Source organism: Psammomys obesus, unplaced genomic scaffold (genome assembly GCF_907164565.1).
Source record: "Psammomys obesus unplaced genomic scaffold, mPsaObe1.curated_primary_1811, whole genome shotgun sequence".
NCBI classification, from domain to species: Eukaryota; Metazoa; Chordata; class Mammalia; order Rodentia; family Muridae; genus Psammomys; species Psammomys obesus.
The window spans coordinates 21,010,114-21,023,658 of NW_026592890.1; the positions used below are offsets into that span (position 1 = coordinate 21,010,114).

Here is a 13,545-nt window from a genome sequence, read left to right on the forward strand (position 1 = left end):
CGTGTCTTCCTGTCCAAAGCCTTGTTCTCCCTTGGATGACGGGAGCCCGACTGGGCTGGTCTGTGGCACTTGAACAAGAGGCGGAGGACTGAATCTCTGCAAACAGCCCCAGCAGTAGTGTGTGTAAAGTGAGAATTCCTGTGTCAAGTCTACACATGCCAAGTGTGGCCCTCTGTCCATCCCTGTAACTGCCCTCCGATCCTTGCTGTTAACTCCTTCTTCACCTCACTCAGCCAGAATCCACTTCTACCGCTTCCATCCCAAACTCTGATACAAGGCCACTAAGATGGCACAGAGAATCCTGATGCCCTGCATCTGATGGCCAGAATACACATTCACACATGCAATAATAACAAACAAAACCAAGTAACTCAAAAACGATGGTACAGAAACTGAGACAGCAAGGAGCCAACAGGGAAGGCGAGTACTTGAAAGGGATCACTGGGTACCAGCAACTTCCTCATACTTTTGATAATTATGCCGGCAAGAGATCAAAAGAAATTTGTACCCTAAATACATAATCTCAAGTGTGGATTTAGGTAAAGTGTGCTTACAAACGGAACTTAGGCGGCACATTCCCACAGGAGGTAATGAGATATTTGAGACAGAAGACCTGGAGCCTGCAAGAACATGCGACAGTATGTTTACCTAAAGCATTTTCCGTCTCCCTTTGAAAGGGTAGCATGCAGCATACGGCGTGAATTCTCCATCCAGATCCTGCCATGAGACATTAATGAATGGGTACATGTCATAGGCTGGCGTGGCCAGAATGTACCAATTAAAAGGGAGGCACGAAACAGCTTTGAGGTGACCACTGGCCTAGTTTAATCGCCACACTTTAAAACAACAACACTGAGTCTTCAAATGGGTTTACTACGGTGGCGATCAAGACACACATAATGTGCCTTTTTGTGAAAAATCTAGAGCTCAAAAGGCAACTCTGGCTAGATTCTGCAGCTGAAATTTAGTCATTAAAGTTCAATGCTGACTCGGTGAAGAAACGCAGGGCTGGGAGCCACGTACAGCGTAAGCTACAGTGCTCGGCTGCCAACATCTTGGTTTACTCGCTGCGTACGTTAAATGGAGGTTCACACACACATTCTCACACGGGTGTCAGTACCTCACAGCTAAATGAAATGAACAAATTTTTCTCTATTTTTTCTATTTTATGTGTGCGCGTACTCACGACTCACAACAGCAGCAAAATTACAGTTAGCAATGAAATAGATTAGAGTAGCAATGAAAATAATCTTATGGCTGTCAAGGGTCTCGGCACGAGAACGGCGGAGAACCACCGCTGCACGGACTCCCTGCCCCTGCCTCCTGTGCACTGGGATGACAAACAAGCCACCACATCTACTCTGCTCTCACATGGGTTTTGGGGATCTGTACTCCAACCCTCACACTTGTACACAAGTGCTTCAACCCTTGAACTGCCTCCCCAGTCTTCATTTATTTGTTGTTATAAAGAAAATGATCGCTAAATTTAATAGCTTTCTTTGGTCATAAAAGTACAAACAAAACCAAGGGCTTAGTTGTGCCAGCCAACTTCTAGGTCATCTAGCAAACATTCTGTTCCACCATACAGAAGCATCTCACAGACTGGAGGAACAAAGCAAACATCTCCATGTGTCATGAAGTCTTCAAAGAGCACAGTAAATCAAACCCAGCCTCCAGCTTTGAGTTCCTGTGTGCCTCAACGCCCCCAGCCAGCCTCACACCTACCTCATAGTTTAAAGCTGCAGGCTTCTAGCCCACTGCCTTTCCTGCAACCTAACACCAAGAGGCCTGGTGGGATGATGCAGTCAGAGAGATCCCTGCCCACCTGGCTCTGGACCACATTAGGAAAAGCTCTTGTTCCAGTAAACCTAGGCTGGGCTGACACAAACAGCAACTCCTGCTAGGTTTAACACTAGGGAGCAAAACTAAAGAAAAAACAAGCTCACAGAAAACTGGTCTCAGGCAGATGCAGGGATGGAGCCCAAGAAAGCGGGTGTTTATCTCCTAAAATCTGTCCTCCACTGGTCTACACTATTGATCTCATAGAAACACTGGATAATTTCAATGTCCTAGACAAGGAAAGGAGAAGGGAGAGAGAAAATGAAGAAGAAATGACAATTACAGGCTTCTCATCCCCAGGATGGAAGGCAGTTTGTCCTATTTCAGACGCTTGCCAGCAAGTTTACAACTCACTCAATAGGAGGCTGAGAAGAGGAAGTACATGATGCTCTAGGAAAGGAACTCTGCACCACACATTCCCTGAAACATTGGCAGTTCTATCTTGTTTAGAAAGGATAACTATACACACAATACTTTGTATTGATTTTTTTTTTCTGGTTCCTATTAAGAATTCTCTTGAGAAACAGAGGGGAAATGGAGCCTGTAGCCTCATTTTGCCAGGAACAGCTTTCAAGAGAAAAAAGCCATCAGATATACGGAGCTGACTATACATTTGGTTCCTCAAGCGACCAATCCCCCAGAGACTGTCCCCAGTCAGAGACTGGTTTGACAATCAGAATTTAAGTGCCTATCCCTTGAAAGGTGTAAATGCTTCCTTTCCCTAGGTACATCTCCTTTAGAAACTCAGTACCAATTTCAGAAAGTGGATTAGAAAGGTGAAGACATGATAAAATGCACAGGGGAATGAGATTACAGACGCTGCTTTAATCTAGACCTGAGGGCTATAAAACCAAGCCCAAGGATTAAGACAATTATCCCTACCTGGGAGAGCAATAAAAGGTGCCCTGTGGACTACTACCAGCTCCCTGGAGAACAAACACAAGTTTACTACTCCTGCAGTAGCCCAAGATGCTTCCCAGATGATGAAAGCAAGGGACGCAATCTCCAGATGCCTGAGGGGCCAGGCAGAGCCAAGGAAGGAGGAGCCCTTTATAGGATAGGCAAGCATCCAGCATACTGATTTCTGAAGGCACTGGCCTCTGCTCTTGAAGACAGTGGTTTACAGAGGCTCCCTGACTTAGTTACCGCCTGGTAAACCCACGGAAAGTTTAAAACTAAGTCAAAACTGCATTTACTGGGCCCAGCTTACCGAGTAGCACAGTATTAGCAACATGATGCATCGGAGACTCTTGGCGGCTGACTTCCACCATCCTTTCACTGTGGCTGGGCAGTTCGGTGCCTCGGCTGCTGCCATGGTCAGAGCACCACATTCCACCACTAGCTGAGGAAAAGCTACACTAAAAACCCCAACTACCGCTGCCACTTGGTGCATCCTGCTTTCCCTACTGTAGTATCATCTTGTGAATCAAGGTCTGTCTATACACTGAGCAAGGTGCACAGGGCAGGGTGACAGAGGGGAAAGGCAAGCATATCCAGGAACATGGAGATTGGTTTGTGCGCCGGTGCAGAAGAGTGACTGGAAACACAGACCAATTACTTGGATTTGACTCTCATTTTCAAATCACCGGGAAGTTCCCTGCCAACCTCCAGGGGGACTCAGGCATTTCATCCCGAAAACTGCCTTGGCTACCTGATGTCTCATCACACCGATGGGATCTGTACAGAGTACTGGGCCCCAAAGCCTTTGACCTGCTAAGGTGACAACGCCAGGGTAGGCACCTGTCTGCTCTCAGATTGGGAGGGCCCATGGCCAGCAGGCCAAGCGAGGCCTCCTAGCAGCCCAGTCAGCTCCCCCTCCCCTCCTCCGCTGTAGACTACGCACCGGGTACATGTGAGCTACAGTCTAGAGCGCCTGTATGAAACAGGTACTCGGCACTGACAGCTCAAGGGGTTGCCACCCAGGACCACCTCCTCTGAACCCCAACCAGGTTAGAGAGTTTTCCACATCGTATGTCTGTCCTGATTAGTCTTTTAGAAAGGGGGAAGCCTTGGGGCCCAGCGCAGTCAGAACTAGACAACCTACGTGAAACAGTAGATTAAACCACAGACTACCGATACTATTTCAGAACTGAGTGCGAAAAGGCTGCAAGCGCTTCTCATTTCTGACTGCGTTTAGGGAAAATCAGAGGAGCTGGCTTTTGCTGCTGTTTTGTGCAGGAGACGCTCCTGTCGCCTTTCTAAAATGCACAGAGGGGCTGACAAGGCAGCTAGCTGGTGCAGCATCTGCTTAGCGGGTGACGGACCCTGGTTTTCGTGGGCTGTGGAGATGGCTCTGCTGGTAAGGTCCTGGCCACACAGGATCCCGGCACACACATAAAAGGCTGGCTGTGGTGACGTACCCTGCAGTCCCAAATCCCAGTGCTGAGGAGGCAGAGAGGGGAGGATCCTTGGGGCTTGTTGGCCAAGCAATCGAACCAACTCAGGAAATATTAGATTCAGCAAGACAGACAGACACACATGACCCTGTGCCCCATCCGCTATAACCCCTTCCCCAAAGAAAGAAAACAAAGCTCCAATTGGTTTCCCATTCATTTCCAAGTAAGACACTAGACTGCATTGGTACCAAGCCTCTTTAGAGAGCAACAAGGAAGCTGTGTCTGAAGAGGCAGGCGTAGCTGCTGCTGCTGTCTAAGCAGACTGTAGAGGTGGAGGCTGGTAGGCACAGCCAGATAGATTCTCACAGCCAGAATCCTCACAGCTGATACAACCCAACAGTAATTTTTTTTTTAAGTCTCTCTTTCTTTCTTTTTTGGTTTGGTTTGTTTGTTTGTTTTCTCTCTATAGTCTTGGCTGTCCTGGAATTCACTCTGTAGACCAGGCTGCCCTCCAACTCAGAGATCTGCTTGCTTCTGCTTCACAAGTGCTGGGATTAAAGGTGTGTGCCACTACCACCTGGCATTAACTTTTATTTTTGATAATCAATTCTAGTGCCAGAATCCATTCCTGGAAATATCCCAGAAGGTGACCTCGGCAAGTCACTTAATTCACATTTAGTACTTCAAATTCTTTACTGTAAAATGCGGGAGCGGGGGAAGGGATCTATTTCAGAGTCCAAGAATCAAACACCAGAGGGTAGGCAAAGCTTTCCGTAAAGTGTCTGACACACAGTAAGCATACAATAAATCTAAGCTGTGAAAATAGTAATGCATTATTAGCATCCATCAAGGGCTGACTATAACACCACTACTTAGCAAAGTTTCACCTATTAACTGGAAGCTTGGCACCCACTAATAAGTGGCTTATCATTCATAGGACCAGTCGTTAGAAATGGAGGGACAGCAGAAGCCTGGGTTCATCAACACGCAAAGTGCATCTGGTCAGTCTAAGGTCACTAAGCTACTTAGACAACCAGCAGCATCAGAGCCTGGAGAAACTCCTGGTAGACCTGCTGCTTCAGGCAAAGAAATCATCACTTCATTGGGGGTGGTTTTCCGGAAGATGTGCCGGAAATTCTTAGGAGAAACCGTAAAAGTCCAAGGTCACTCATCCTCAACCGTGAGAATCTTGTCTTTCTTGAAGGGAGTTGGGAAAAGGATAGAGGATTGCAGACTAAAGCTCACGACAGAGGAGTGCTCACTCCAGGAATGAAGGGCAGAAAGGAGGCTGAAGGAACCCAGGTGAACAGAGAAGAGAGGCACAATCACACAGGTGAAGCTGGCTTGGGCAAGACCGTTTGTGGGAAGACGACAGATGGCCATGAACTCTGGTCAGAGATCTCCCTCTCTGCCATGCCCCATGTTCCCTAGTTGAGTCTACTCCATTTCCTTTCTTGTTGAAGCAAGGAGACCCCCGTTGCACTAGCTGGGGCTCTCTAATGAATGTAAGCAGATTTGGAAATCTGAATTCAGTTCTCCAGGAAATACTGATGTTTTTACATACAGAGCTGTGGGCCCATGAGACAGATGCAGAATATGGAGACTGTCCTGAAAAATGACCTATACGGCATGACACTTATTTTTAATTAAAAAATATTTTTAAGGAAAAAAAATATATATACTAGGATTCTGGAGACACTCAATTTTGTGAAATGGCATTTCCTAGCTGGCTTTACACTGCTGAAATAAACACTATGGCAAAAAGCAGCTTGTGGGGAGGAGAGGGTAGATTTGTCTTACAGGTTGCGCAGGGTATTCGCTGCAGGAGGCCAGGGCAGGAGCTCAAGCCAGGAACATGGAGGCAGGAACTAAAGCCAGGCCCATGCAGGATACCACTTCCTGGCTTGCTCATCACCTTTTCATACAGCCCAGGCCTAGTGATTAGGGATGGGGCCAACCATGGAGGGCTGAGCCCTCCCTTATTAACAATCAAGAAAAATGTCCCCTAGGCTTGCCCATGGGCCAACATGATGGAGGCAATTCCTAGCTGGGGTTCTCTCTTCCTAAGTGACTAGTGTATGGCGAGTTAACAAAGACTAACCAGGACAAAGGGTGTATTAGGAACAGTCCACGTATGTGTGTTCGTCTTTGTGCTCTCTGTGTGTGCTCATGTCTATGCAGATGGGTGTCTACTGCCTCTCTTCGATGGGCTGGCCAGCAAAACCGCAGGATCCTGCTGTCTGCAGCTCCCCAGCACCGGGATTACAGGTGACCCCTAGCTTCATGAGCAAGGGTGACCTAAAGTCAGGTCCTCATGCTTGTGTGGCAAACACTTTACCGATGAGCCATTTCCCCGTGTTCTCAACGTTCAAAGCAGTATGTGTGTGGCTATACTTCAAAGAGCTGAGGGACTTAAGATGAATCTGAGAGCCAGGTATGACGGCACATGCCTTTGGTTCCTAAGTTTTAGGCCAGCCTCATCTACAGAGCAAGTTCTAGGACAGCCAGGACTACATACAGAAACCCTATCTCAAAAACAAAACAAACAAACAAAAAGATTTTGAGACATAGTGGTCCCTCCCCAGGTAGCCTAACCACTTAGCATATATATATATATAAGTGACAAGTTCCACTGTACAGAAGAGCAGTCCCACAGCCCACGCTTGCTAACGAAATAAGATGTCAGCCAAGCCCTTGAAATGTTTCTCCAAAACAAAAGGAAGTTTTATGTTCTTAAGAGTTTCCCTCTGCCCTGACTTTCACAAAACCTAACAATACTCTCATATTTACAATTTAGCTTTTTTTCTTTGTTGTGTTAAAACCAGCACTGAATTATCAGAACTACTGTTTGTCTAATATGTGAGATTTTTATTTCTTTGCCCCACCCCAAGATATCCTAAGACATTTTTCCTTTGTGCCATATTTTTTTTCCTCTAGCATAATCTGTTTTCTTTCATTCCTTCTAGTATTTTCACTCCAGATCTGTTTTTCATCAGGGTCAGAAGAAGCCACATTTATTTACATCTATTCACTCTGGGGACTGGATGTGTTTTCTCCTTGTTTTTTTCCCTCCTCAAAACATCTAACAAAAAGTTGGGGTGCCCACAGGTGCACTCTGTTCTAAGGCAGAAATACAAGTAGGCACAGGAAGCAAAACCTCCAGCTACAGACACCTGCAGGTGAGTGGGTCACCAGGATTACCTTTGTCTGCTCGCTGTCTGGGTCTTCAAGCCAAGCATAAGGATCATAAATTTTATGTCCATGATAATCCTGTACCTGCAAGAGACAAAATGAGGTCTTAAGTAATTAGTACTCAAGCTCAGTTGAAACATATACATATTATTTTACATATATACATAAGTGCATATACATAAATATCCATATTTATATGTGACAGTGAAATTAGAAAGGGCCAGATAGATACTAATCAGCTCACTGGCAACATGTCAGCCCAAATTACCACAGGAACCAAAATTGGCAGGTTCTCAAAGGTGTCAAGCAACTCTTCCTGATAAGAATGTTTTAGCTAGAGAGGGAAAAAAGACGAAAGGTCAGAATGGGAAAGGGCTCTGTTTGTACAATACGGAACAAAGGCCGGCTGCTGGGCTAAAGAAACTCAAAACTCTGTTGCTAGGGCAAAGCACAGAGGGACACAACGCAGGGGCTCATAAGAAGAACACATCTGAAAGGGAGCCACCACACACACACACACACACACACACACACACACACACACACACACACGTGCGCTGAGCTTGAGTGATGAAATCCGCTCCCTACAGCATGGTTTTGCTTTCGAGCCTGAACTACTAAAAGCGAGTTTCTAATTCATAGCATGTTTCTGCTGCCAGGTATGGAAGCTGACCTACACACCATGGAACATGCTCAAACCACATCCTCTTTTGTACTGTTACAGAGATCATCTTTTATCACGTACAACACAGCACAAATGCCATCACCCACTTAGACTACCCTGACACCTGAAGAAACGAAACTGTTCCCAGAAAGCTCCAAGCTGGTGGAGCCCGGCCTGGGCAGAGCCTCTAGAGCTCCCAAAATAAAGGCTTCTGAGAGCTCAAAGCCAAGACCTGTCCTCAAGGACCAGGGTCTGAAAGAAGAAGCAAACAGGCTTGCTTCTCACCGCGCTCCATGAGATCATGCCTGAAGACACAATGTAAAAACCAATGCACAGTCTCTCCAACTCATAGGGACAAGATCTATCCAGTTAACTAAAACCCATTATCAGTCTCTCCAGTCTAGTGTGTGAGTGATGCTAACACTCTGGATGAGGTTCTTGTGTTGGGCCGAGGGAAGGTTACCTCTATCGCAGATGAATTTGCAACCCATTTCCTTGCTTCATGCCATGATACCGGAAGGTAAAGTCTCCTGGATAAAAGGCCCCTGAATGTTCTTTATAATGCTCTGTAGAGGTGACTTTCATTCACTGTAATAACACCTGTCTCTGTATATTTGATTGTTAACTGAAGTGAGCTAAACACTAACAGATTCTGGTATTGTCATTACTACTGAATCTCCTAAGATTCTGTCACTTTAAGACAGAACTTCCTGTCTTAGTGTTGTGTGAATTGTTCTCCATCATCCCTGATTGCTCAATAAAGAGCTGAACGCCTTATCGAGGGCAGGAAAGTAAAGGTGGACTTACATTCCCTGGAAGGGGCTCCCAGGTGGACCAGAGAGAGGGGGGAGGGGAGACAGGCGATGAGGTCGCTGGGCCACAAGGATGCAGCTCTTGTGGGTGGGCCATGAAGAAGGTCACTGGGCCATGAGGGAGTCTCCACGAGGACAAAGATGGAGCAGGGGTGGTCAGGGTGAGACTAGAGGAGAGCTAACGGCATGTGGCTGGGAGGTAGGCCAGACCAGCATGGACGGGTTAGAACAGATGAGAATCTGTCCAGGTATAGTGCTGTAAAGATTATCAGTGTAACAGGTCTCCATCTTATTATTTGGGAGTTAGAGCGGGAAGAGAAATAATCATTAATGCAATATGTTTTTACCAAGCCTTGGAATGCTCTGCCTATACCACGTGGCTGTCTGCATTTCTCCCTGTCTGGAGCCATGAGATGTCAGAATGGGCTGGGTGAGCAGAAAGGGGTTTCATTACACAATAGTCAGACCACAGCAAGAAGAGACCTAGAAACAGACTAAACCACTCCCCAAGGGTCTTCATAAAAACCAGTTTCCCACCTTTATCACTCTCAATTTTGGCTGATCACCACTCAATAAAAGCGTTTTAAGAGCTCTTCTTCTCATCTACAAGTCTTTCTCATTTGACACCTTGGTTATCTAATAGGTTTATAATTTAAAAAAAAAAAACCAACTTTCTCTTTGTTGTCAACACAGAGAAATGGCAGTTTTGAAGGTGCTCTGGGGATGACTGGGCAGCATGACCGCAGCCGCTCACATTCAGAGGCCTGTCTGCAACCCACCCAGCCGGCCCTGAGTACAGATCACTCTAAACATGACCTCGGGCATACCCCAAACTTAGCTTTTTATAAGAAAGTAGAAAAGTTATTTAGAAGTCAGCGTGGCAGTTCCACAACTAGGAGAACTAGGCAGTTCCACAGCTAGCCGCTATGATGAGTATTTAATATTCACAACTTTGCTATATTAAAAAGGGTGGATTTGCTATATAAAAAGTTGTTGAGAGGGGTGGAGAGATGACTCAGTGGTTAAGGGCACTCTCTGGCTCCCCTTCCAAAGAACCCAAGTTCATTTCCCAGTATCCACATGGTGGCTCACAACTGTCTGTGGCTAGAGTTTCAGGGGAACTGACACCCTCACACAGACATACATGCAGGCAAAACACCAATGCACATAAAATAAAAGTAAACAAATTTTAAAAAGTTGTTGATATTTCCATGTTACAAATTGCAAAATACAGCTCAGAGGTTAATAAGAACAAAGGTCAATGAATTTTACTACGCAGAGAGAAGACTGTGAGATAGTATTATACCACCTTATCAACCACATTAATTTATTCAAACCTGGCTATGAGGTGAGGAAACTAAAGCCAGAAAGAGCCTAAAGCAATCTGATGGCTACTAAGTGGAGTACATCCCATCCGTGGCTGACCCCAAAGTCTGTGGATCTAACATTCTGCTATGTACTAGACAGTAGGCCTAACCAAATGTACCCCGGCAAGTACATGGCTGGGCTCGAACTCAGAACCAGTGTGCCTCACATCCCAGACTGGCTCCCAGATGATCTGTAACAGAATGCAAGTAGCTCTGTCTTCCAGACCCTGCACTCCATGTTAGTTATCATGACGAGACTACCCAAAACAAGGAATGGATTCTCTGGGACATTCCCATTCTCAATCCCCAGGAGCCACAGTCCACAATGTCTTCTTCATTGGGTTTTTACCCACTGTATAAGACTTTACAGAGTGGTCTCAGAGCCTTGACTAGAAGATACATACATCTTATTCATCATGATTGAGGCCTGGAAACCTCCCTTCACCTCCCCAAAAGGCTGCTTAATGCTGTCCCGTAATGCACTTGGACCTTTAAGGGTAAGTGCAGGCCAGGGACCCACCAAGCCTGGGTCTGCTTCTCTCCCCAGCTGCCTCCAAGCTTGACTGTCCATGGATGTAGTCATGAAGGTCTTCCTGCTATCCAACAAGCGAATTCAACTTCACAGCTGTTCAGACTTGCACAATGATGGCTTTATTTTTAATCTCAGGCTCAAGAACGTCCTTCTCCCTTAGACAGCCAGCTCTCAGGCTCACTTGGGACAGGATTTTCTCCCTCGGACAGAAATTAGCTCCATCCTTTTCTGTGTCCTCCTCCAACCCAATACCCTCCTATGAGGGCTTGAGGGTCCTGTAGGAGGCCTAAATCTCCTGACCTGTTAGATAAGCAACCATGAAGCAGAATGGCCAATGGCATTGCATGAAAAGGGTCACACTTTTAAATTTGTGCTCATGAGGACACGTGGGCTTCATGTTCCAACTCCACCTTTAGGGGGGACATACAAGCATGGCTGAAGGATGCTCCTGTGGGAGACAGAACTAAAGAAATCCCCAGCATATTCTGTGGGACCAAACCCACCCTCCAAAAGCTACAATCGAGCAAATGCGTGAAGCCAAGCCTAGGCGTCGGTATCGGAACCCTGCTACAGGAAAATGGCACCTGTGAAGGTTATCAGGCCAACAGAAGTACTCCATGGAAACCAGAGGCTGAACCTGGCTGCCTCACCTTAGCCAAGGCTGCAGGCTTAGGGGTATCAAGAGAAGAAACTGGAATGTATTAAATTCTAAATCTTTTTACGGTTGTGTGTAAACTTTTAGAAAAAACTCCTAAAACCCCTAGTTGACCCTTTCAGGGACTGTTAAACATTGATAAACTACAAGACTGGTACAGAATGAAGTACAAAAAAATTAAGCGAGAACCAACACTACCCTCACTCCACTCCCAGGTTCAAAAAAAGAGAGAGAAAGAAAGGAAAAACTCTAAGACAATAGAGATCAAAACCACAAAATGGTAGATATATATATACACACACACATATATGTATATATATATATATACACACACACACATATATGTATATATATACACACACATATATGCTAGCTTGGAAAACAAAAGACACTCAAGATTCAGAGTCAAGACAATTCCACATCTTTGCATCTGACCCACTGCAGAGCTAAGCCATCTGAATGACAAGTCTTCCACCAGCAAGTCAAGTCCTATGTCAGCCCTAAATAGTCCATGTGTGAGAAAGGAGGCCTGTACCCGGTAAGAGATTTGCCCGACGTCACCCAGACAGTGAGGGCCACCAACAGAACATCATTCAGGTTTTCTGGGGGTTAACCAGTGCTCTTCTTCACTCCAGCGGGATCACTTTACTGAAGAGGGGTTTGTGAATGACTAGGGCAAATTCAATAAGCAAGCTGCTGAACAGACCGAGAAACACGCTTACCAGATGGTCACTGGTAAACACAGGAGAGATACTCAGAAGGTCATTTGAAAGGAGCACGGTTTTTAAACGCTTGAGCCTTTACCTTAACTTGTGATGTACTTCAGAGTACACTTTCTGGCATGAAGCAGATCAAAGTAAAACAGAAAAAAAAAATTACAACGGTATTATACAAAAATATTTCTTACTACGATTCCATTTTAAGTAACCTGAGAAATTGGGCTATGGCTACAGGAATTAGGGCCATAATGTTTGGATTCAATCCACCTCTTAAATGCCAAACTAATTTACACATACACACACACGTTTGCCCAAAATTCTGAATTTCACTAACTGGGTCTGAAGTTACCTCAAGTTCACCCCACTGGGCAAAACTTTTTTTTTTTTTTTGCAAAAGGCCACCCCGTCTTAAGTTCCTTCCTTAAGAAAACTTGGATGGCCTCAGCACACTGTGGGCCCGCTGCTCCTTCCCCACCACTCTGTCTCCTTATCTGAACTCCAGCAACCAACGCCCAGCAACCGACTCGGGGACAGGGCAATCCTGAAGTGGGATGAATGAGCTCCCAACTCCAAGCACTTGCAAATTCCAAGTTCTCAAAGTTTGCTTTTTTGTTTTAAAATCTTGCATCATTTCCAACGCGCACACACCAGCACACACTCTGTCCTGCCACCATATTTAAGGCAGGAGGCTTCCCCACCTGGGAACACAGGGGTGGGTACGTTCGGTCTGCCCACGGTCCCCCAAGGCGCCCGTGCCTGCCCGGGGTCCGTCCTTGGGGCCAAGCGGCGCTGACCACAGTCGCAGGCACGTGGGCCGCGGTCGCCTTCCCGCCCGGCTCTGGGAGGAGTCCCGGCGACCCCGGGCCGGCTCCGCAAACAAAGGCCGGGGAGCCGGCGCGGGGCGCCGGAGCGCGGGGGCGCGGGGGCTGCGGGAGGCGAGCTGCGGGCGGCGCGGGCCGGGCGGGGGCGGCGGCGGGGTACTCACGGAGTTCTCGTCGCGGTACACGTCGGGGTACTGGAAGGACAGCATGGCCGGAGCGGGGCGCGGGCTGCGGGGGGCTGCGGGCGAGGCTGGGCGCGGACTGCGGCGGACGGGCGGGCCGGCGCGCACGGGCGGACTGGCGGCGGGGCTGCGCGCCGAGCAGGAAGACGCTGTCGGCCAGGCCGGGAGCCCCTCCCCGGCGGGCGGGCCCAAGCGGCGGCAAGAGGGAGCGGAGTCGCCGCGCGGGCGCCGGAGCGGGCGCACAGCTCCCTCTGCAGGAGCGCCGACCGCGCCCGCGCCGCCCGGGCGCACGGAGGAGCACGCCGACGCCGCCGCCGCGCCACGCCGCTCCGCCACCGGCCTTCCGCAGCCCCGGGGCCGCGCCGCCTGCCCTCCCGCCGCGCCGGGGACGGAAACTTCGCCTCTTCCCTAGCCGGAGCCGGCTCT

General features: G+C 47.7%; 1 protein-coding gene across 1 annotated transcript in view; it reads right to left on the reverse strand.

Annotated features, from left to right (window-relative positions):
- The window catches only part of Prep (prolyl endopeptidase), a 97,965-nt gene extending 84,684 nt beyond the window's left edge, over positions 1-13,281 (reverse strand). Inside the window, exons 1-2 of the mRNA XM_055616124.1 lie at positions 13,102-13,281; positions 7,377-7,451 (exon numbers count right to left, since the gene is read on the reverse strand). Of these exons, the coding sequence (XP_055472099.1) occupies positions 7,377-7,451; positions 13,102-13,146 (120 nt within the window). The 5' untranslated portion in view covers positions 13,147-13,281. The remainder of the gene's footprint in view (positions 1-7,376; positions 7,452-13,101) is intronic.
- Between the last annotated feature and the right edge of the window lie 264 nt (positions 13,282-13,545).